The sequence below is a fragment of the Pantherophis guttatus genome, chromosome 5 (genome assembly GCF_059756535.1).
Source record: "Pantherophis guttatus breed Tessera chromosome 5, ASM5975653v1, whole genome shotgun sequence".
NCBI classification, from domain to species: domain Eukaryota; kingdom Metazoa; phylum Chordata; class Lepidosauria; order Squamata; family Colubridae; genus Pantherophis; species Pantherophis guttatus.
This window is the reverse complement of record NC_142067.1, coordinates 94,885,479-94,899,690: the sequence shown is the minus strand read 5'-3', so window position 1 is coordinate 94,899,690 and position 14,212 is coordinate 94,885,479. Positions and strand designations below refer to the sequence as shown.

The window sequence follows — 14,212 nt, the reverse complement described above, 5'->3', positions numbered from 1 at the left end:
CTTGAACGACCGGAGGGGCCGAGGGCTGGCCGCCTCGCTCCTCAGGAGCAGCAGAAAGGCCCCGTTAATACGCCACCCTTCGCTGAGGGCCATCCCGAGGTGGGATTCGGGCGTTACCGAGATGAGGGGGCACCCGGGCGTTGGGTCTTGCAAGGTTTTGTGTGGCTTATTACAAGCTAACGGAATTAGCGCGACTCGGGACGGTATGTGCTGCCGGAAGCTTTTTGTTATGAACCCCCCTCACTCAAGCGGGACTTTGAATCGTAAGTCGTTAATTAACGTGAACGTAAAGCCGTGGAACAGCCACCCCGCTCATGTGTATTCAGAAAAGGATATGCGCACGACGCAAGGGCAGAAAGGATCGCCGCCTCTAATTGCTGCGTCAACAATAAAACGTCTTCAGGATGCGTCGCTGAGGATAGAGGCGCATGCGCGGGACCAGGTGACCAGGTTTACTTGTGACCAGGTTTACTTGCTGAGCCATCTCCTGGTGCGTAGGGGGTCCTTTGGGGGCTCCTTTGGGAGGCCGGTCGGGCGACAGAGGCTCAGGGAGAGATTTTTGTGGCTCTTCTATGCTGAGGAGCGGTCCTTTGTGGCCTTTCGATTTCTAATTAGTAAGTATCGAGCCGAATCGTTACTGTTTGGTTGCCTGGGTCTCGAAACGATATAAATAAACGGTGTTTATGTCTTGGTATTTCTTTTGGAAAGACTTGCTGATGATGATGTAGACGAGGAGTGAGTTGGACGCATCTCTGTTGGTTTTAGATTTAGGTGTCAGCTCTGGATGGATAACTATATTTTCCTTACCCTCCCTAGCAGAAATTGCTTTTTCTACATACGATATTTCAGATCATCTTAATTGAAATCGTATTTCCAGAATATGACGCATGATATCATCAATTAACTTTGGATCTTGCTTCGTTGCTTGTTGATCTTAATGAAAATACTTTACAGAATTTAATAGGGTTCACAAAACAGCCATCCCAACTATTTGGGGAAATCCGTATTTGAAAAAAAAATACTAAGGTCACTCAAAATCCTTTTGCTGTTAAATTGTAGATGGGACACTGAGTGCAAAGCAAAATAGGTGGATGTAGTAAAGTTTTCCCCTCTAATTTTTCATTGTTAAAAGTGGGTTATGAAAATTATAGCTAAAATGTATCAATTCAACAGAGACATTTGTGTTATGAAGAATAAGATACCTTTTCTAAGATTGTGCCTACTATGAGAGATATTTGTAATTTAATGTATGATTGAATACCTTATATTTCTGAAAAAGGGTTTATAATATGTTGCTTTGCTGAATTTCTTTTCTAGAGTAAGAAACATTTAGGAATTGCTATTTTCTTGTAGTATACATGAGATTTATCCTGAATTCAATTATGAATATTTTGAATGCAATAAATGAAACATCTTTGTGTGCGTATTAATTTGATTAAGTCTTTTGCCTAATTTAGCATCAATAATACGCGGAAGGCCGCGTGCAGCCCTTGCAGGGTCTGTTTTCAGCTGCAACAGCCTCCTGCAACCCTCTGCCATGGAAAACGAAGCTCAGAAGGGCTACATACAGCCCTCCTGAGCTTCGTTTTTGCTGGCAGAGGCATCGCGGGCTGGTCCTTCACTGTTTCCAGGATGGCTCCGTGGGCCAGATCTAAGCACCCCGCCGGCCAGATCCAGACCCCAGGCCTTGAGTTTGACACCCCTGCTCTATGACAACTCTTCCCCCTCTCCCCCACCCACAAGGTTTAAAGTTAAACCAAATAATCAGAACAAAATGTATGCTGTCAATAATCCTTCTGTCAAGTGACCATTATTTAACTAAAACAAAAGAATCAACCGCAGTCAGCTTTTCAATTAAATATTCATATCACTATGCTGAATCTGCTTTCAAATTCCATTGATATTTCTACAACACCATGTATACAATTGATATTGTAATAAATATCTTTTCTATTCTGTCTGGTTCTAACTTAAAATCTACTTCATTTTTCAGGTTTAATGAGTCTGCTGCTAACTTGAAAAGAAAATGGATGCAAATACTTCTGTTAACGTATTTTCCAAAGCCCTGGAAGCTCCGATGCTTCAGACAGCTAAGATGGTAGAAGAACAGCTTGATGCTGAAATACAAAAATTGGACCAGATGGAGGAAGATGAACTGGAACTTCTCAAACGAAGAAGGCTTGAAGCACTCAAGAAAGATCAGAAACAAAAACAGGTAACTGACAAATATAACGGTCCAAACCCCTTCTCCTGTATCACATTTATAATCTTGGAGTATCTCTACAAACTAGGCCACTCGTAGTCCACTAACATATAAAGAGGTGACATTAACAAAACTTTAGTTTGTTTCCCATCACAGGAGTTTGAGATGAAGTGAAATTAAATAATGAATTAGTAATTTTCCTGTGCGCTGCTCCCACTATCCATTAATGGGTTAACTTCTTCAGCCTTTGGCAATAACTGAGTGAGAGCTCAATTTCCCTTTCCTGTTGTCCTGCCACGCCCCTCAATCCCATGATCCCCAGTCTTCACTCAGTTATTGGCAAAGACTGAAGTGTTTTTCTTAGAGCTCCAGGCTTCAAGCCCTTTTATTCCTTTCCTAGATTTTTTTATTTATTTTTGAGTAGTTTATTTTCTTTCGGTTCCCTGCTTCAAGCCGAAGCGAAGATCGGCTCATCAGCTGGGCGGCGGAGATTGCTTCGGCCGCCCACGCATCGCGCTTGCCGGAGGCTCCTGATCCAGGCCGGCTTCAGCTCGCAGAGAGAGAGAGAGCAGCCTCCCGTTTAACAGCGGGCAAGGGGAGAGCGAGCCTCGGCAGCTGCCTTCACTAGCGGCGATCGGAGCAGCCGCGCATCGGATCGGCGAGGGAAAGAGAGAGCGGAGAGCGGTGAGGCAAGCTACTCCTCCCTCCTCCCCCCCCCTCGCTATCAAGAGCCAGCGGAGCCGCTTCGGGGCTAGCGCGGCAGGCGGTAGGACCTTCGGGCCGCCGCTGTGAGTCCGCAGCCATCTAAGCCCGGCGCAACACACGTGGCCAGAGGAGAGCGGTGCGGTGAGGCAAGCAGCCCCCCCCCTCCTCCTCTCCGTTGCCAGAGCCCTTGGGGCTGCATAGGGCTGAGCGTGGCAGGCGGTAGGACCTTCGGGCCGCCGCTGTGAGACCACAGCTTCCCCAGCCCTCGGACGCCATTACCACGTGCCCAAGCCTCAGCGGTGGATCCCGGGCCGCCATCTTAGCCACATTTTCACCGGACTAGCTCCACCCTCAGTGGTGGTTAGAGGCTTACATCCCCTGCGGGCCCAGTTCAGCGGTTTATTCGCTGCAAGCCCCATTTCTGCAGCTGACACAAGGGCCTCTGTTAAAGCGCAGGCAAGGAATCCTGCAAAGAGGGGCAGATGGCAACCATGGCCTTGTCAGACTCACCTTTCTCATCGGATCCAGAGCCTGAAGCAAGCCCACCCCACAAGGGGTCTAAATCCAAAAAGCATTCCAAGAAGCGGTCCTCTCACCATAAAGACCGGGGGGAAAAGTCGCTCCAGATCCTCGATAGGGATGCTGCAAGACGCCATAAGACCTTAGAGCGCCTCTGTGACAAAGCACAGAAGGAGAGAGCGGCAACACCCATCCATGGGCCCGAGCTCCCAAGCCCCTCGCCCCAGGCACGCGCGGAGGCGGGCCCTGGCATCACGAGTCTGGCGGAACTGACCCTAACACCGGCAACCCCGAACGTGGCCGCCCTCAACCTGGAGTTTCCTCGGCCCAGAGGAGCATCCCGCTCATTGCCAGAGTTGCCATCACGTGGGGCAGAGGCAACTTTCACCCCAACGGCAGCTGGCCTACGCGCCCCAGAAGGGCCCTTACCAGCCAGCCAGCTAGACTTTCAGACTATGCTGTCTGCAATGTCCTCCTTCCTGGCTGCAAGCTGGCAGCAGGCCGCGGGGGGCCCCCCTCGCCAACTACCAGCACAGGGGGCGCCTCAACACCAACTGACCCAGCATCAACAGGCGCATACCCAGTCTTCCTCATCAGAGGATTCGGACCAAGCTGAGGATGGCCCAGAGGCCTTTGAGTTGTCAGAGGATGAGGGCCTGATGCCAGATTCTCCGGCTTTCACAGGGCTGTTTCGCCCAGCCTTATTCAAATCTCTCCTCCACAAGGCGCGCCTCACAACCAAGTTGGGAGTGCCCGGGGAGATTCCCGCACCTAATACCTCAGCTGCGGGACCCCACGACGCACTCTTCAAGTCCTCCAAGCAGGAGAAGGACTGTATTCCCTGCCCCCAGCTCTTTTCGGACGTGATCCAGAACCCCTGGGGGCAGCCAGCTTCGCTAACAACCCCGAGCAGCCTGGACAAGAAGCTCTACTGCTCGGCTCAGGAGCTGGAGGACCTTTTAACTCTACCATCCGTGGACCAGCCGGTAGCCTCCTTGTCATCATCATCGATGGTGTCCACGGATGCCATAGACGGACTCAAAGCTGAGGACAAGAGGACGGAGTGGGCCCTCCGTAAATCTCATCAGGCAGCGGCCTGGGCAATCAGGACGGCAACGGCGACCTCCTTCTTCAACAGAGCCACCCTCATCTGGCTACGTCAATTACAGGAAAAACTGCCCCCGGAGGACACCAGGCTGCACCACGACCTGAACAAGATTGTAGCTGCCACCGAATATGCTGCGGATGCATCTCTGAACTCCGCCAAGTTCGCATCTAGATCTCTGGCTTCGAACGTGACAGCAAGAAGGCTGTTCTGGCTTCGCCCCTGGAAGGCAGACCTTAAAGCCAAATGGAAGCTGGCCGCAGCCCCGTACAAGGCTCCAGACTTGTTTGGGGCAGCCTTGGAACCAGTCTTGATCGAAGATAAAGACAAGAGGAAGGTGCTCCCATCAGCGTACCGGCGGCAGGACCGCAGATACACACCTTACTCTTACCAGCAGCCCTTTCGGCCCAGCGCAGGGCCAAGAGGGCCCCCACCACAGCGCTCCCACTTCCAGAGCGCCAGCAGACACCAAGACAGATCTCAGTTCCGAGACCGCGGCCGATCCCAGCAAGCTAAACGACCATTTCGCGGGGCTGGCTTCAAGACGGCCAGGAGGGGGAAGTGACGCCCGGGATGCGGGGCCCATCGGCGGGAGACTCCAGCTCTTCCACCAGCAATGGGCCCGATCAACGGAGGACTCGTGGATTCAGCGCACGATCTCCTCGGGGCTCTCTATCGAATTCTCCGGCCCTACACCCAGTCGCTTTGTACGTTGCCCGGTCCCACAGTCCAAAGAACTCAGAGACCTTCTGGCACAAGAGATTGCACATCTGCTGGAGATAAGAGCTATAGAACCGGTGCCCCACAATCAGCAGGGCTCCGGTTTCTACTCGACCCTCTTCCTGGTCCCCAAAAGCTCGGGAGGCTGGAGAGCCATTCTGAATCTCAAACGACTAAACCAGTCGGTAAAGTATCGCAGATTCAAAATGCACTCCCTCAAGTCGATACTAGCGGGTGTAAGGAGAGGGGATCTGCTCCAGTCAGTCGACCTGCGGGAGGCCTATCTTCATGTACCAATCCATCCCAGTCACCGGCGCTTCCTGAGATTCGAGTTTGCAGGCCGGCACTTCCAGTACCGCGCAATGCCATTCGGACTCTCGTCGGCGCCCCGCACCTTCACCAAGCTAGTAGCGGTGGTGGCGGCCACACTTCACTCCATTCCAGTGCGCACCCTTTGTTATCTCGACGACATTCTGATCCTCTCGTCGTCACACGGCCAGGCGACCAGGGATATGGAAAGAGTCCTGCGGGCATTCCAGGACCACGGCTTTTCCATCAACTTCGAGAAAAGTCAGCTACAACCATCATCTCGGCTTCTGCACCTAGGGGCGGAGATCGACTCGGTCCAAGGCCAAGTCTTCCTCTCTCAGGAGAGGATCCTGAGCATTCGAGACCTAATCCAACAGGTCTCGGAAGGGGGGAGAGTCCCCCTGGTTCAGCTAGCATCACTCCTCGGGAAGATGGTATCCTGCTTCGGTATCGTTCCGTGGGCACGCAGACACTCACGGGCCCTCCAATGGTTCCTGCTGCCCTTCCAGAGAACAGGCAAGACCAACCTGAAGCGCAGGGTAACCATACCATCTCAGGTACGTCTCTCCCTCAGGTGGTGGAAGTCCCCTGCGCTCCTCAAGGGCTGCGAATTCCTGGACCCGGACAGACTCACACTAACCACAGATGCAAGTCTGCGGGGTTGGGGAGCCCATCTGCACCATCTGGTGGCCCAAGGGCGGTGGTCCAGGAGCGAACGACTCAGCAGCATCAACCTCCTGGAACTCCGAGCAATCAGGCTGGCGTTACGTCAGTTCCAGACGGCAGTTCAAGGCCAGCACGTTCTGATCCGCACAGACAACATTTCGGCGAAAGCACACGTCAACAAGGAAGGGGGCACGAGGTCCCGTGCGCTGATGTTCGAGTCCGAGGCCCTATTCACCTGGGCAGAGTCTCACCTGCTGTCGATCAAGGCAGAGCATATTTCGGGAGCAACCAACGTCAGGGCGGACTGGCTCAGCCGCGAACTGATAGACCCTGCGGAGTGGCAACTACACCCACGCCTCTTTCGGGAACTCAGCGCCCGCTTCGGGATGCCGAAGGTAGACCTCTTCGCGACCCCAGACAACGCCCAGCTGGCCCGCTTCATATCCCGCTACCCAGCAGCACAGGCGGAAGACCACGATGCCCTACGATGCAGGTGGCCCAAGGGCCTACTCTACGCCTTTCCGCCGATCCCCCTACTTCCTCGCCTCATCCGAAAGCTGCTGGCCGAAAAGGCGGACCTACTCCTAGTGGCCCCCAACTGGCCTCGGCGACCGTGGTACGCCGACCTCATGGCGTTATCCGTGGAGCAACCCTGGCAGATCCCCCCCCACCAGGTGGAACTCTGCCAGGGGGCGGTCAGTCATCCAGAGCCTCAGTGGCTACAATTGACCGTCTGGCGTTTGAGAGGGTCATCCTAAAAAGAGATAAACTATCCGATGGGGTAGTAAACACTATCCAGGCTGCCAGGCGGCCCTCAACGACTCGCATTTACGAGGCTTCGTGGCGGGCGTTCTGCCGCTGGTGCTCCCAGCACCACGAGGACCCAACATCGGCAACGGTCCAGAACATCCTCGAATTCCTGCAGTCAGGTCTGGAAAAAGGGCTGGCCCCAGCGACCCTAAGACGCCAGACAGCGGCTCTTTCCACAGTCATCGCATGCCCACCCTACCAAGCGCTGTCCCATCACCCGCGCATCAGGGGTTTTCTCCACGGCGCCAAGAACTTGTGCCCCCCCACAGTGCACCGGTACCCATCCTGGGACCTCCCGCTGGTTCTCCGAGCCTTGATGGGGCCCCCATTTGAGCCCTTGGGTTCAGTTGCCCTCAAACACCTATCGTTCAAAGTGACATTCCTGCTTGCCATCACCTCAGCCAGAAGAGTCTCGGAGTTAGCAGCACTCTCAATCCGGAAAGATCTCTGCCTCTTCAGGGACTCCTCGGTGGTCTTGCGGCTGGATCCGGCCTTCATCCCCAAGGTGAACTCCTGGTTCCACCGCGCCCAAGAACTCATCCTTCCGGACTTCTGCCCCTGCCCGCGCAGCAGCAGGGAGAAACAATGGCACTCCCTCGATGTCCGCCGCGCCCTTCGCATCTACATTAACAGGACGGCGGCCTTCCGTCGCTCGGAGGCACTCTTAGTGTCATTCAACCCGGCCTCCATGGGACTGAAGATCTCAGCATCTACGGTGAGCAGGTGGATTAAGGCCTGCATCGCTCTAGCGTATGAGCTGAACACTAAACCTCCTCCGGGAAGGATTCTCCCACACTCCACCCGCAGCGCGGCCACAACGGCGGCCTGGGCAACGCAGGCGTCGGTGGCAGATATTTGCAGAGCAGCAACCTGGTCGTCGGTGACGCCCTTCATCCGTCACTATAGGATAGATGCCTACAGCTCTGCAGAAGCGTCCTTCGGTCGAAGGGTACTGCAGACGGTGGTGACAGAGGAGGACTCAGGAGGCACTCAGCTTCCCGCCCATGGGGTTTAAACTTGGGTATATCCCATTAATGGATAGTGGGAGCAGCGCACAGGAAAATGGACGTTGTCTTACCTGAACGTCCCTTTTCTGGGCGCTGCGTACACTATCCATACCCTCCCTTCTCTTGTAGTTGGCTCTCGCCAGTAATGTTGTTTGTTATTTACAGTTGGTTCATTAAAGTTATTTTTCTTATCTGACACGGTGTGGTCTCCCATAACTTCGTTCAGACTGGGGATCATGGGATTGAGGGGCGTGGCAGGACAACAGGAAAGGGAAATTGAGCTCTCACTCAGTTATTGCCAAAGGCTGAAGAAGTTAACCCATTAATGGATAGTGTACGCAGCGCCCAGAAAAGGGACGTTCAGGTAAGACAACGTCCAATCCCATTAAAATCTGAGTGTTTTAGTCATTCATATGTTTATTATTACCGCCTTACAATCAACCTTTGCAAATTTAATCTAAGCTAGTTTCAGTGAAATACACAAGTATGAATTGCCTCAGGATACAGTCCTATGCACATTGGGAGAAATCCAGTGGTGGGTTGCTACCGGTTCGCCCCGGATCGGGTGAACCAGTCGTGGTGGCGGGAGGCTCCATCCACCTGCCGCGCAGAAACATCACGAGCAAACAGTAGCAAACTAAATTGAAACCCACTACAGGAGAAACCTCTGTTGACTTAGTATGACTTAGACTATCTAATTCCATATAGTCAGGCATATGACTAGCTACTATAATATTCCAGCTTCTTGAATTCTTTTAACATTGGCTGACAGATTCTTCAAGTGTTGCTAAAGCCAAATTTGTCCTTTCATTATTTTCCATATAGTGAATGTTTTCACTATTTCACTAGGACAATTTTCATTACTATCTTCATTAGTAATTACTACTTTCATTAGTATTACTACAATACTATCTTATTGTGCCCAAATATATCAGTCTATACATATCTCAGGACTTCCAGAATCATTACAATTACCAACATCAATAACTATTGTGATATAGAAAACTGAGGAAAATATACATTTTATGATTGAGTTTTTTCTGCTAAAGAACAGTTTTTGGGAGCCAAATGGTTACCCTTGAGCTTAAGTAGTATGCAGGAGTTTCAAAAATAAAGATCAAGCAAAAAAGTGAATTTGATTTAATTTATATTTGCAGTATAACTCAAATTCAAACTAAGTAATTGCAGTTCCTATATCACTAAAATGGCTTAAAGAATTCCAGTGTGGAAGTGAAATTTGGAATACGATATTTTTGACTAATTAAATTACTGGAGGAATACACAATTGTTGCAGCCCTATGTTATTCCTAAACATAATTGGTGGACAGGTTGGAATAAATATGTGCATAGGAAAATACTGGGAATTTACTTCATATTTACTGGGAATTTACTTCATATTAGAGTATTAACCATTAAAACTTCACTATTCTTTTGGAATGCAGACTTTCTGTTCTAGTCCTTTTAGTTATGGAAATGATTTATAATAAATGTTGAAGTACTTTTTATTTAAATATATGATTTATTTTGGAAATAATATTGACCAAGTTCAAAGCATATCAGAAATGCTAAAATTACCACCAATATAACTTTGAAGTTAGGATTTGGATTCATCAGATGAAGCTTAGACATAGTAGAACTTGTCCTCACAGAATAATGGTAGAATTATAATCTTATGGAATGAATTTGAAATGATTTCTTTCATGGCATCAAATGTAAAACTTTGTATTCTTACTAATAGGAATGGCTTTCAAAAGGACATGGAGAATACCAAGAAATCCCCAGTGAGCGAGATTTTTTTCAAGAAGTGAAAAGGAGCAAAAACGTGGTCTGTCATTTTTATAGAGATTCAACCCTCAGGTAATCCTCAGTAAAATCATTATTTTTCTAAATTTTCCTAATACTGACTGAGTTAGTGTATTTTTTTTAGCAATTTAACCTTTTAAAGTGAATCAATGTTCATCTTATAACCTAGACACAGGAAGAGCAATTATTTCTCAATAAAAACATAAATCAGTTAGGGTTTGCTGAACTGCAACTCTGTTATTATTGTTCCAGTTAAATATGATTAACACTATAGTGGTTATTCAGAAATAAATATCATTGTTAAGTTGAAATTCCTTTCTAGTTAATGCATAAAAATTGCCATATTTTTAAATTTACGAGCCCTTTACAAAACCAGCTGCAAATGTCTGATCATAATGGTAATTGCATTCACAATATGGTAATTTGTTTAGCCATTGTTTGTTAAATAATTATAATACATTGGATCTCCATATTATGCCAAACCATATTCAAGGAAGTTGATATTGGTTTGATGAAGATAGGAAACAATTCAGTGACTCTAAGGACAATTATCTGAACGATTTATTGGAAAACCTGATGGCAATGATCTGAAATAACTTCAGATTCAATTGTTGCATTTTTCACAGTATCAACTCCCAAAGTCAAAATGAAGGGAAATTAAAAAATAAATTGTGGGTATATGCTTGATAATTAATCCACACACTGGTTTTAATATTTAATGATATCTGTATAAGGAATATTTTCCTGAAGGTAAGAGGTCTTAAATAGCCGAATACTGGGCCTCGAACAATAATGGACCTTGTTTCACTCTTTCAAATGGACAAGATGACAGACTTTCAGGGATTGTTTATGAGTCCTTTACTGAAAAGGAGGTTGGATTAGATTACTTATAAATCCATTTTAATTTTGATTCTATGACTAGTAGTACCATTGGCATAGCAAAACATTAAAGCACACTTCAAATAGCAGTTTTTAGGTGGTGCAAAGCATTTGAAGGGGCCTTCCTGCCTGAAGTGCCCGTCTTGAAAATATTGAAATATAACCATATTCACTTGGCTTATTCAAAGGGATTTCCAGATATCTTTGCATTTATATGCATGTATGTGGAGAAAATATTTCAGCTGTTCCTGCTGGTGAGGCAACTATATATGCAGAAACATGAAAGCACACTTCAGATGCTTTGCACAGCTTTACTTGAGTTAGAAAGCAAGAGGTGACTTCATATTTCACTATTTAATGTATTAAATGTATTTATTTTTCCTCAGATGCGTAATATTCGACAAACATTTAACAATACTTGCAAAAAAGCATATTGAGACTAAGTTTATCAAGTTAAATGCTGAAAAATCACCATTTCTTTGTGAGAGACTTCACATCAAGATAATTCCCACATTAGCACTATTAAAAGATGGAAAAACTCAAGATTATGTGGTTGGATTTACTGATCTTGGCAACACAGATGAATTCACCACAGAAACCTTAGAATGGAGATTAGGTTGCGCAGATATCATCAAGTACAGGTAAATAAAATGAATCTTACAATAGTAGCTGATATACTGTTATATACTACTCTTAACATAAAAAATATCTTCCTGGCAAAGTAGTGAAATTGATATTATATTAAATCATCATTTTTAGGCTTCCCTGATTTATCGATTTTTACTAATGTATTACAAATACTTTGATACCTTTTATATATTTTTATGTATATCTCTAATTCATATGTCTATATCCAATACAAGATATGCTATATTTAGATCCACATTCACTAAAGACTTCAAAGGAGAAGACCCTGCATGTATAGATGTACTAGATAGATTCCATTAGAGGAGATGGCCCCTAAGATACCCTAGAGCCAAGATATATAAGTCAAAACCAATTATTCCAACTGAACTTGGTAGTCTATTGGTAACCAATGCAACAACTGGAAAATATGTGTAATATTTTCATAACAGCCACTCAGAATCTGGCTGTAGCTTTCAAATGGTTTCCAAAGGCAGCCTAGCAGTTTCTGGACAAAGCATCCTAGTCCACGTAGGGTCACAACCTTTGCACTAGCCTTTAGGTAAGGCTAGGTCATGTTCCCACCTGTTATTCCACTAGCAACTGCTAAAATAACCCAGAATTTCAGACCAACTCCTTTAAGGAAGATAGTCTTATCCAGAAGTAATATTGGGACTGTCTCAAATCGGAATCGTTCTGCACAAAAAGTAACTCCACCTTTCTTGGATTAAGTATCAACCTTTTCCAAATCCTTGAGGCTTTCAGACACTGGTCTAGGATTTCCATTGCATCTCCAGTTCAACCTGAGATAGCAGTACAGATTTAGCTATTATCAACATATACTTTGCGTTTGATCAGCAGATGACTTCTGCAGGCTTCCTGTAGATATTCAAAAGTAGCATGGATAAATCAGTCAAATGTTTGACCATCCCTTCCTACTAAAGGAGTGGAACCACCATAAAATGCTTCCTCCAGCCCCCAGTCCTTGTAGGCAGTTCAGTAGGCTACCATGGGCAATGGTATAAAAAGCTGTGTAAGTTTCATTAAGATGAAGAGGGACCCCTCCCACCTTCAAGAGCCCAATGCAAAACCACCAGAGCCATCAATACTGTTTCTGCTCCATAGATAGGTCTGACCCATTCAAATAATCCTTTTCTAGTCCAAGTACCAGCAGAGCAACACATCTAGTCACAGCAAACATTCCATGCACAGTCATTACCATCATCATCCCAGCCACAACATTTCAGCTGTTGATGAACCTGAAATATAGGAGGGCAAATTTCTCACAAAACTATTGCTTCATCACTGCCCAATAGGGTTTCGGTAATACATGCCCATTTATCCATCAACATAAGATGTGTGAATGAGATTTTATTTAAAAGAAAACTAGCATTTATCACAAGCAGCCTGTATCCAAGGCCATCAATTTTTACCACAGACTCATAAACATGGAAACCTGAAATAAATTTCCAGGCACTCACATTTTCCGCTATCTTTCTTATTCTCGTTCATTTTCTTGGAACAATCTTGAGTTTGAATGCCACTGGGTTAGCTACCAATCAAGTTCCTTTTTCAGTTCCACTGTACTTCCCATTCAGGTTTATTTTTTTCTGTTCAGTCTCCTGTTCTTTTGCCTGCTGTCTCCACTTTTCAACCATCAATCCAACCACCTTCAACTTTTCCTCATCCACTTTGATTTTCAAATCCGTCTCAGTTGTCAAACATTCTAAATACTACTACAAATTTTCAACATTCTTCCCTAATCTACTAAAAGATAAAAGCAATAAAGGTCCTCAAACAAAAATTAACTAGTTTTAATAACTAGGGTGCCATTTTATAAGAAAAATAAGATGTTTGGCCAATTAATGATATGGACCAATTGATTGTGAACTAGATGGGCCAGGGATCCGATCCAGCAGGGCATTGCTTATGTTTTTATCACACCTGTTAATTGTTAAAAATGTTTGCTATAATATCTAAGAGATTCATGAAGCAAAATAATGTATCCTTTCTTATGTAATGATGTGAGTAGGAGGCAGGGAGAGTTGGCTTCAGACAATTGTACTTCTAATTTGTGTTTTGCCAGTTATGTCTAATCTGCTTTTTCAGACAGCTATTACCTTAAGGATATTTACATCATTACTAATTTCTTCCTTTTTAGTGGCAACTTAATGGAGCCGCCTTTCCAAAGCCAAAAGAAGTTTGGAACCTCTTTCACAAAACTGGATAAGAAAACAATCAGAGGAAAGAAATATGATTCAGATTCTGATGATGATTAGAATTCATGATACAAATATTTGTAAACCATTTTTCTTTTATGTTTGATACATTTTTAGAAATGTTTTATATAGCTGTTTGCTTTCAGAACATTTGCACATGACACTCATTTTCTAACAGTTTTATAGAGCTCATGAAAGGAAATCTTAAATATTTCTTCCTCTTAGGAAATAATTTCTTTACTATGAAGAAATTTGAACTCTCTTTAAACTGTGTAATATGAGATATGACTTTCAGCATTTTCTTAATTTAACAATAGCTCTCTTAAATTGCATCTTAAAATTTATATCATTTACCATTAAGGTATTAATGAAAGACTTCTGTCAAGAATTGTTATTTAAACTATTCTTGAAGTAGTGCATTAATAAAAGTCATTCTAATAATACCATGACTGTGACTTTGCGTACTCTAACTTCATTAGAACATATTATAGAATTCCTGTAGTTTTTCTTTAACTTAACTCTGCCAGCTGTGTACACTGCATGTTAGAACTGAATTAGCAATAAATACTACATGACAACTATACTGAACTAAAATTCTGAGGCTTAAAGGACAACTTATATTTTTTAAAACAAATCACAGGAA

General features: G+C 45.6%; 1 protein-coding gene across 3 annotated transcripts; it reads left to right on the top strand.

The window, feature by feature from the left end:
* Positions 1 to 5: 5 nt before the first annotated feature.
* On the top strand, positions 6 to 14,018 carry TXNDC9 (thioredoxin domain containing 9). 3 transcript variants are annotated; one of them, XM_087871489.1, is made up of 5 exons: positions 6 to 203; positions 1,994 to 2,215; positions 9,783 to 9,901; positions 11,113 to 11,367; positions 13,512 to 14,018. In XM_087871489.1, exons 2-5 carry the CDS (start codon positions 2,027 to 2,029, stop codon positions 13,627 to 13,629), a joined length of 681 nt encoding a protein of 226 aa, XP_087727615.1. In that variant the 5' UTR covers positions 6 to 203; positions 1,994 to 2,026; the 3' UTR covers positions 13,630 to 14,018. The 3 variants fall into 3 exon arrangements, with proteins under 3 accessions (XP_087727615.1, XP_034287187.1, XP_087727616.1); XM_034431296.3 differs by lacking the exon at positions 6 to 203 and adding an exon at positions 358 to 614; XM_087871490.1 differs by lacking the exon at positions 6 to 203 and adding an exon at positions 432 to 490.
* Positions 14,019 to 14,212: the final 194 nt, after the last annotated feature.

Coding starts and splice junctions, on each gene's coding strand:
- TXNDC9 (XM_087871489.1), top strand. CDS start 2,027: ATGGATGCAAATACTTCTGTTAACGTATTTTCCAAAGCCCTGGAAGCT. Junction 2,216..9,782: donor AAGATCAGAAACAAAAACAG/GTAACTGACAAA, acceptor TCTTACTAATAG/GAATGGCTTTCAAAAGGACA. Junction 9,902..11,112: donor TATAGAGATTCAACCCTCAG/GTAATCCTCAGT, acceptor ATTTTTCCTCAG/ATGCGTAATATTCGACAAAC.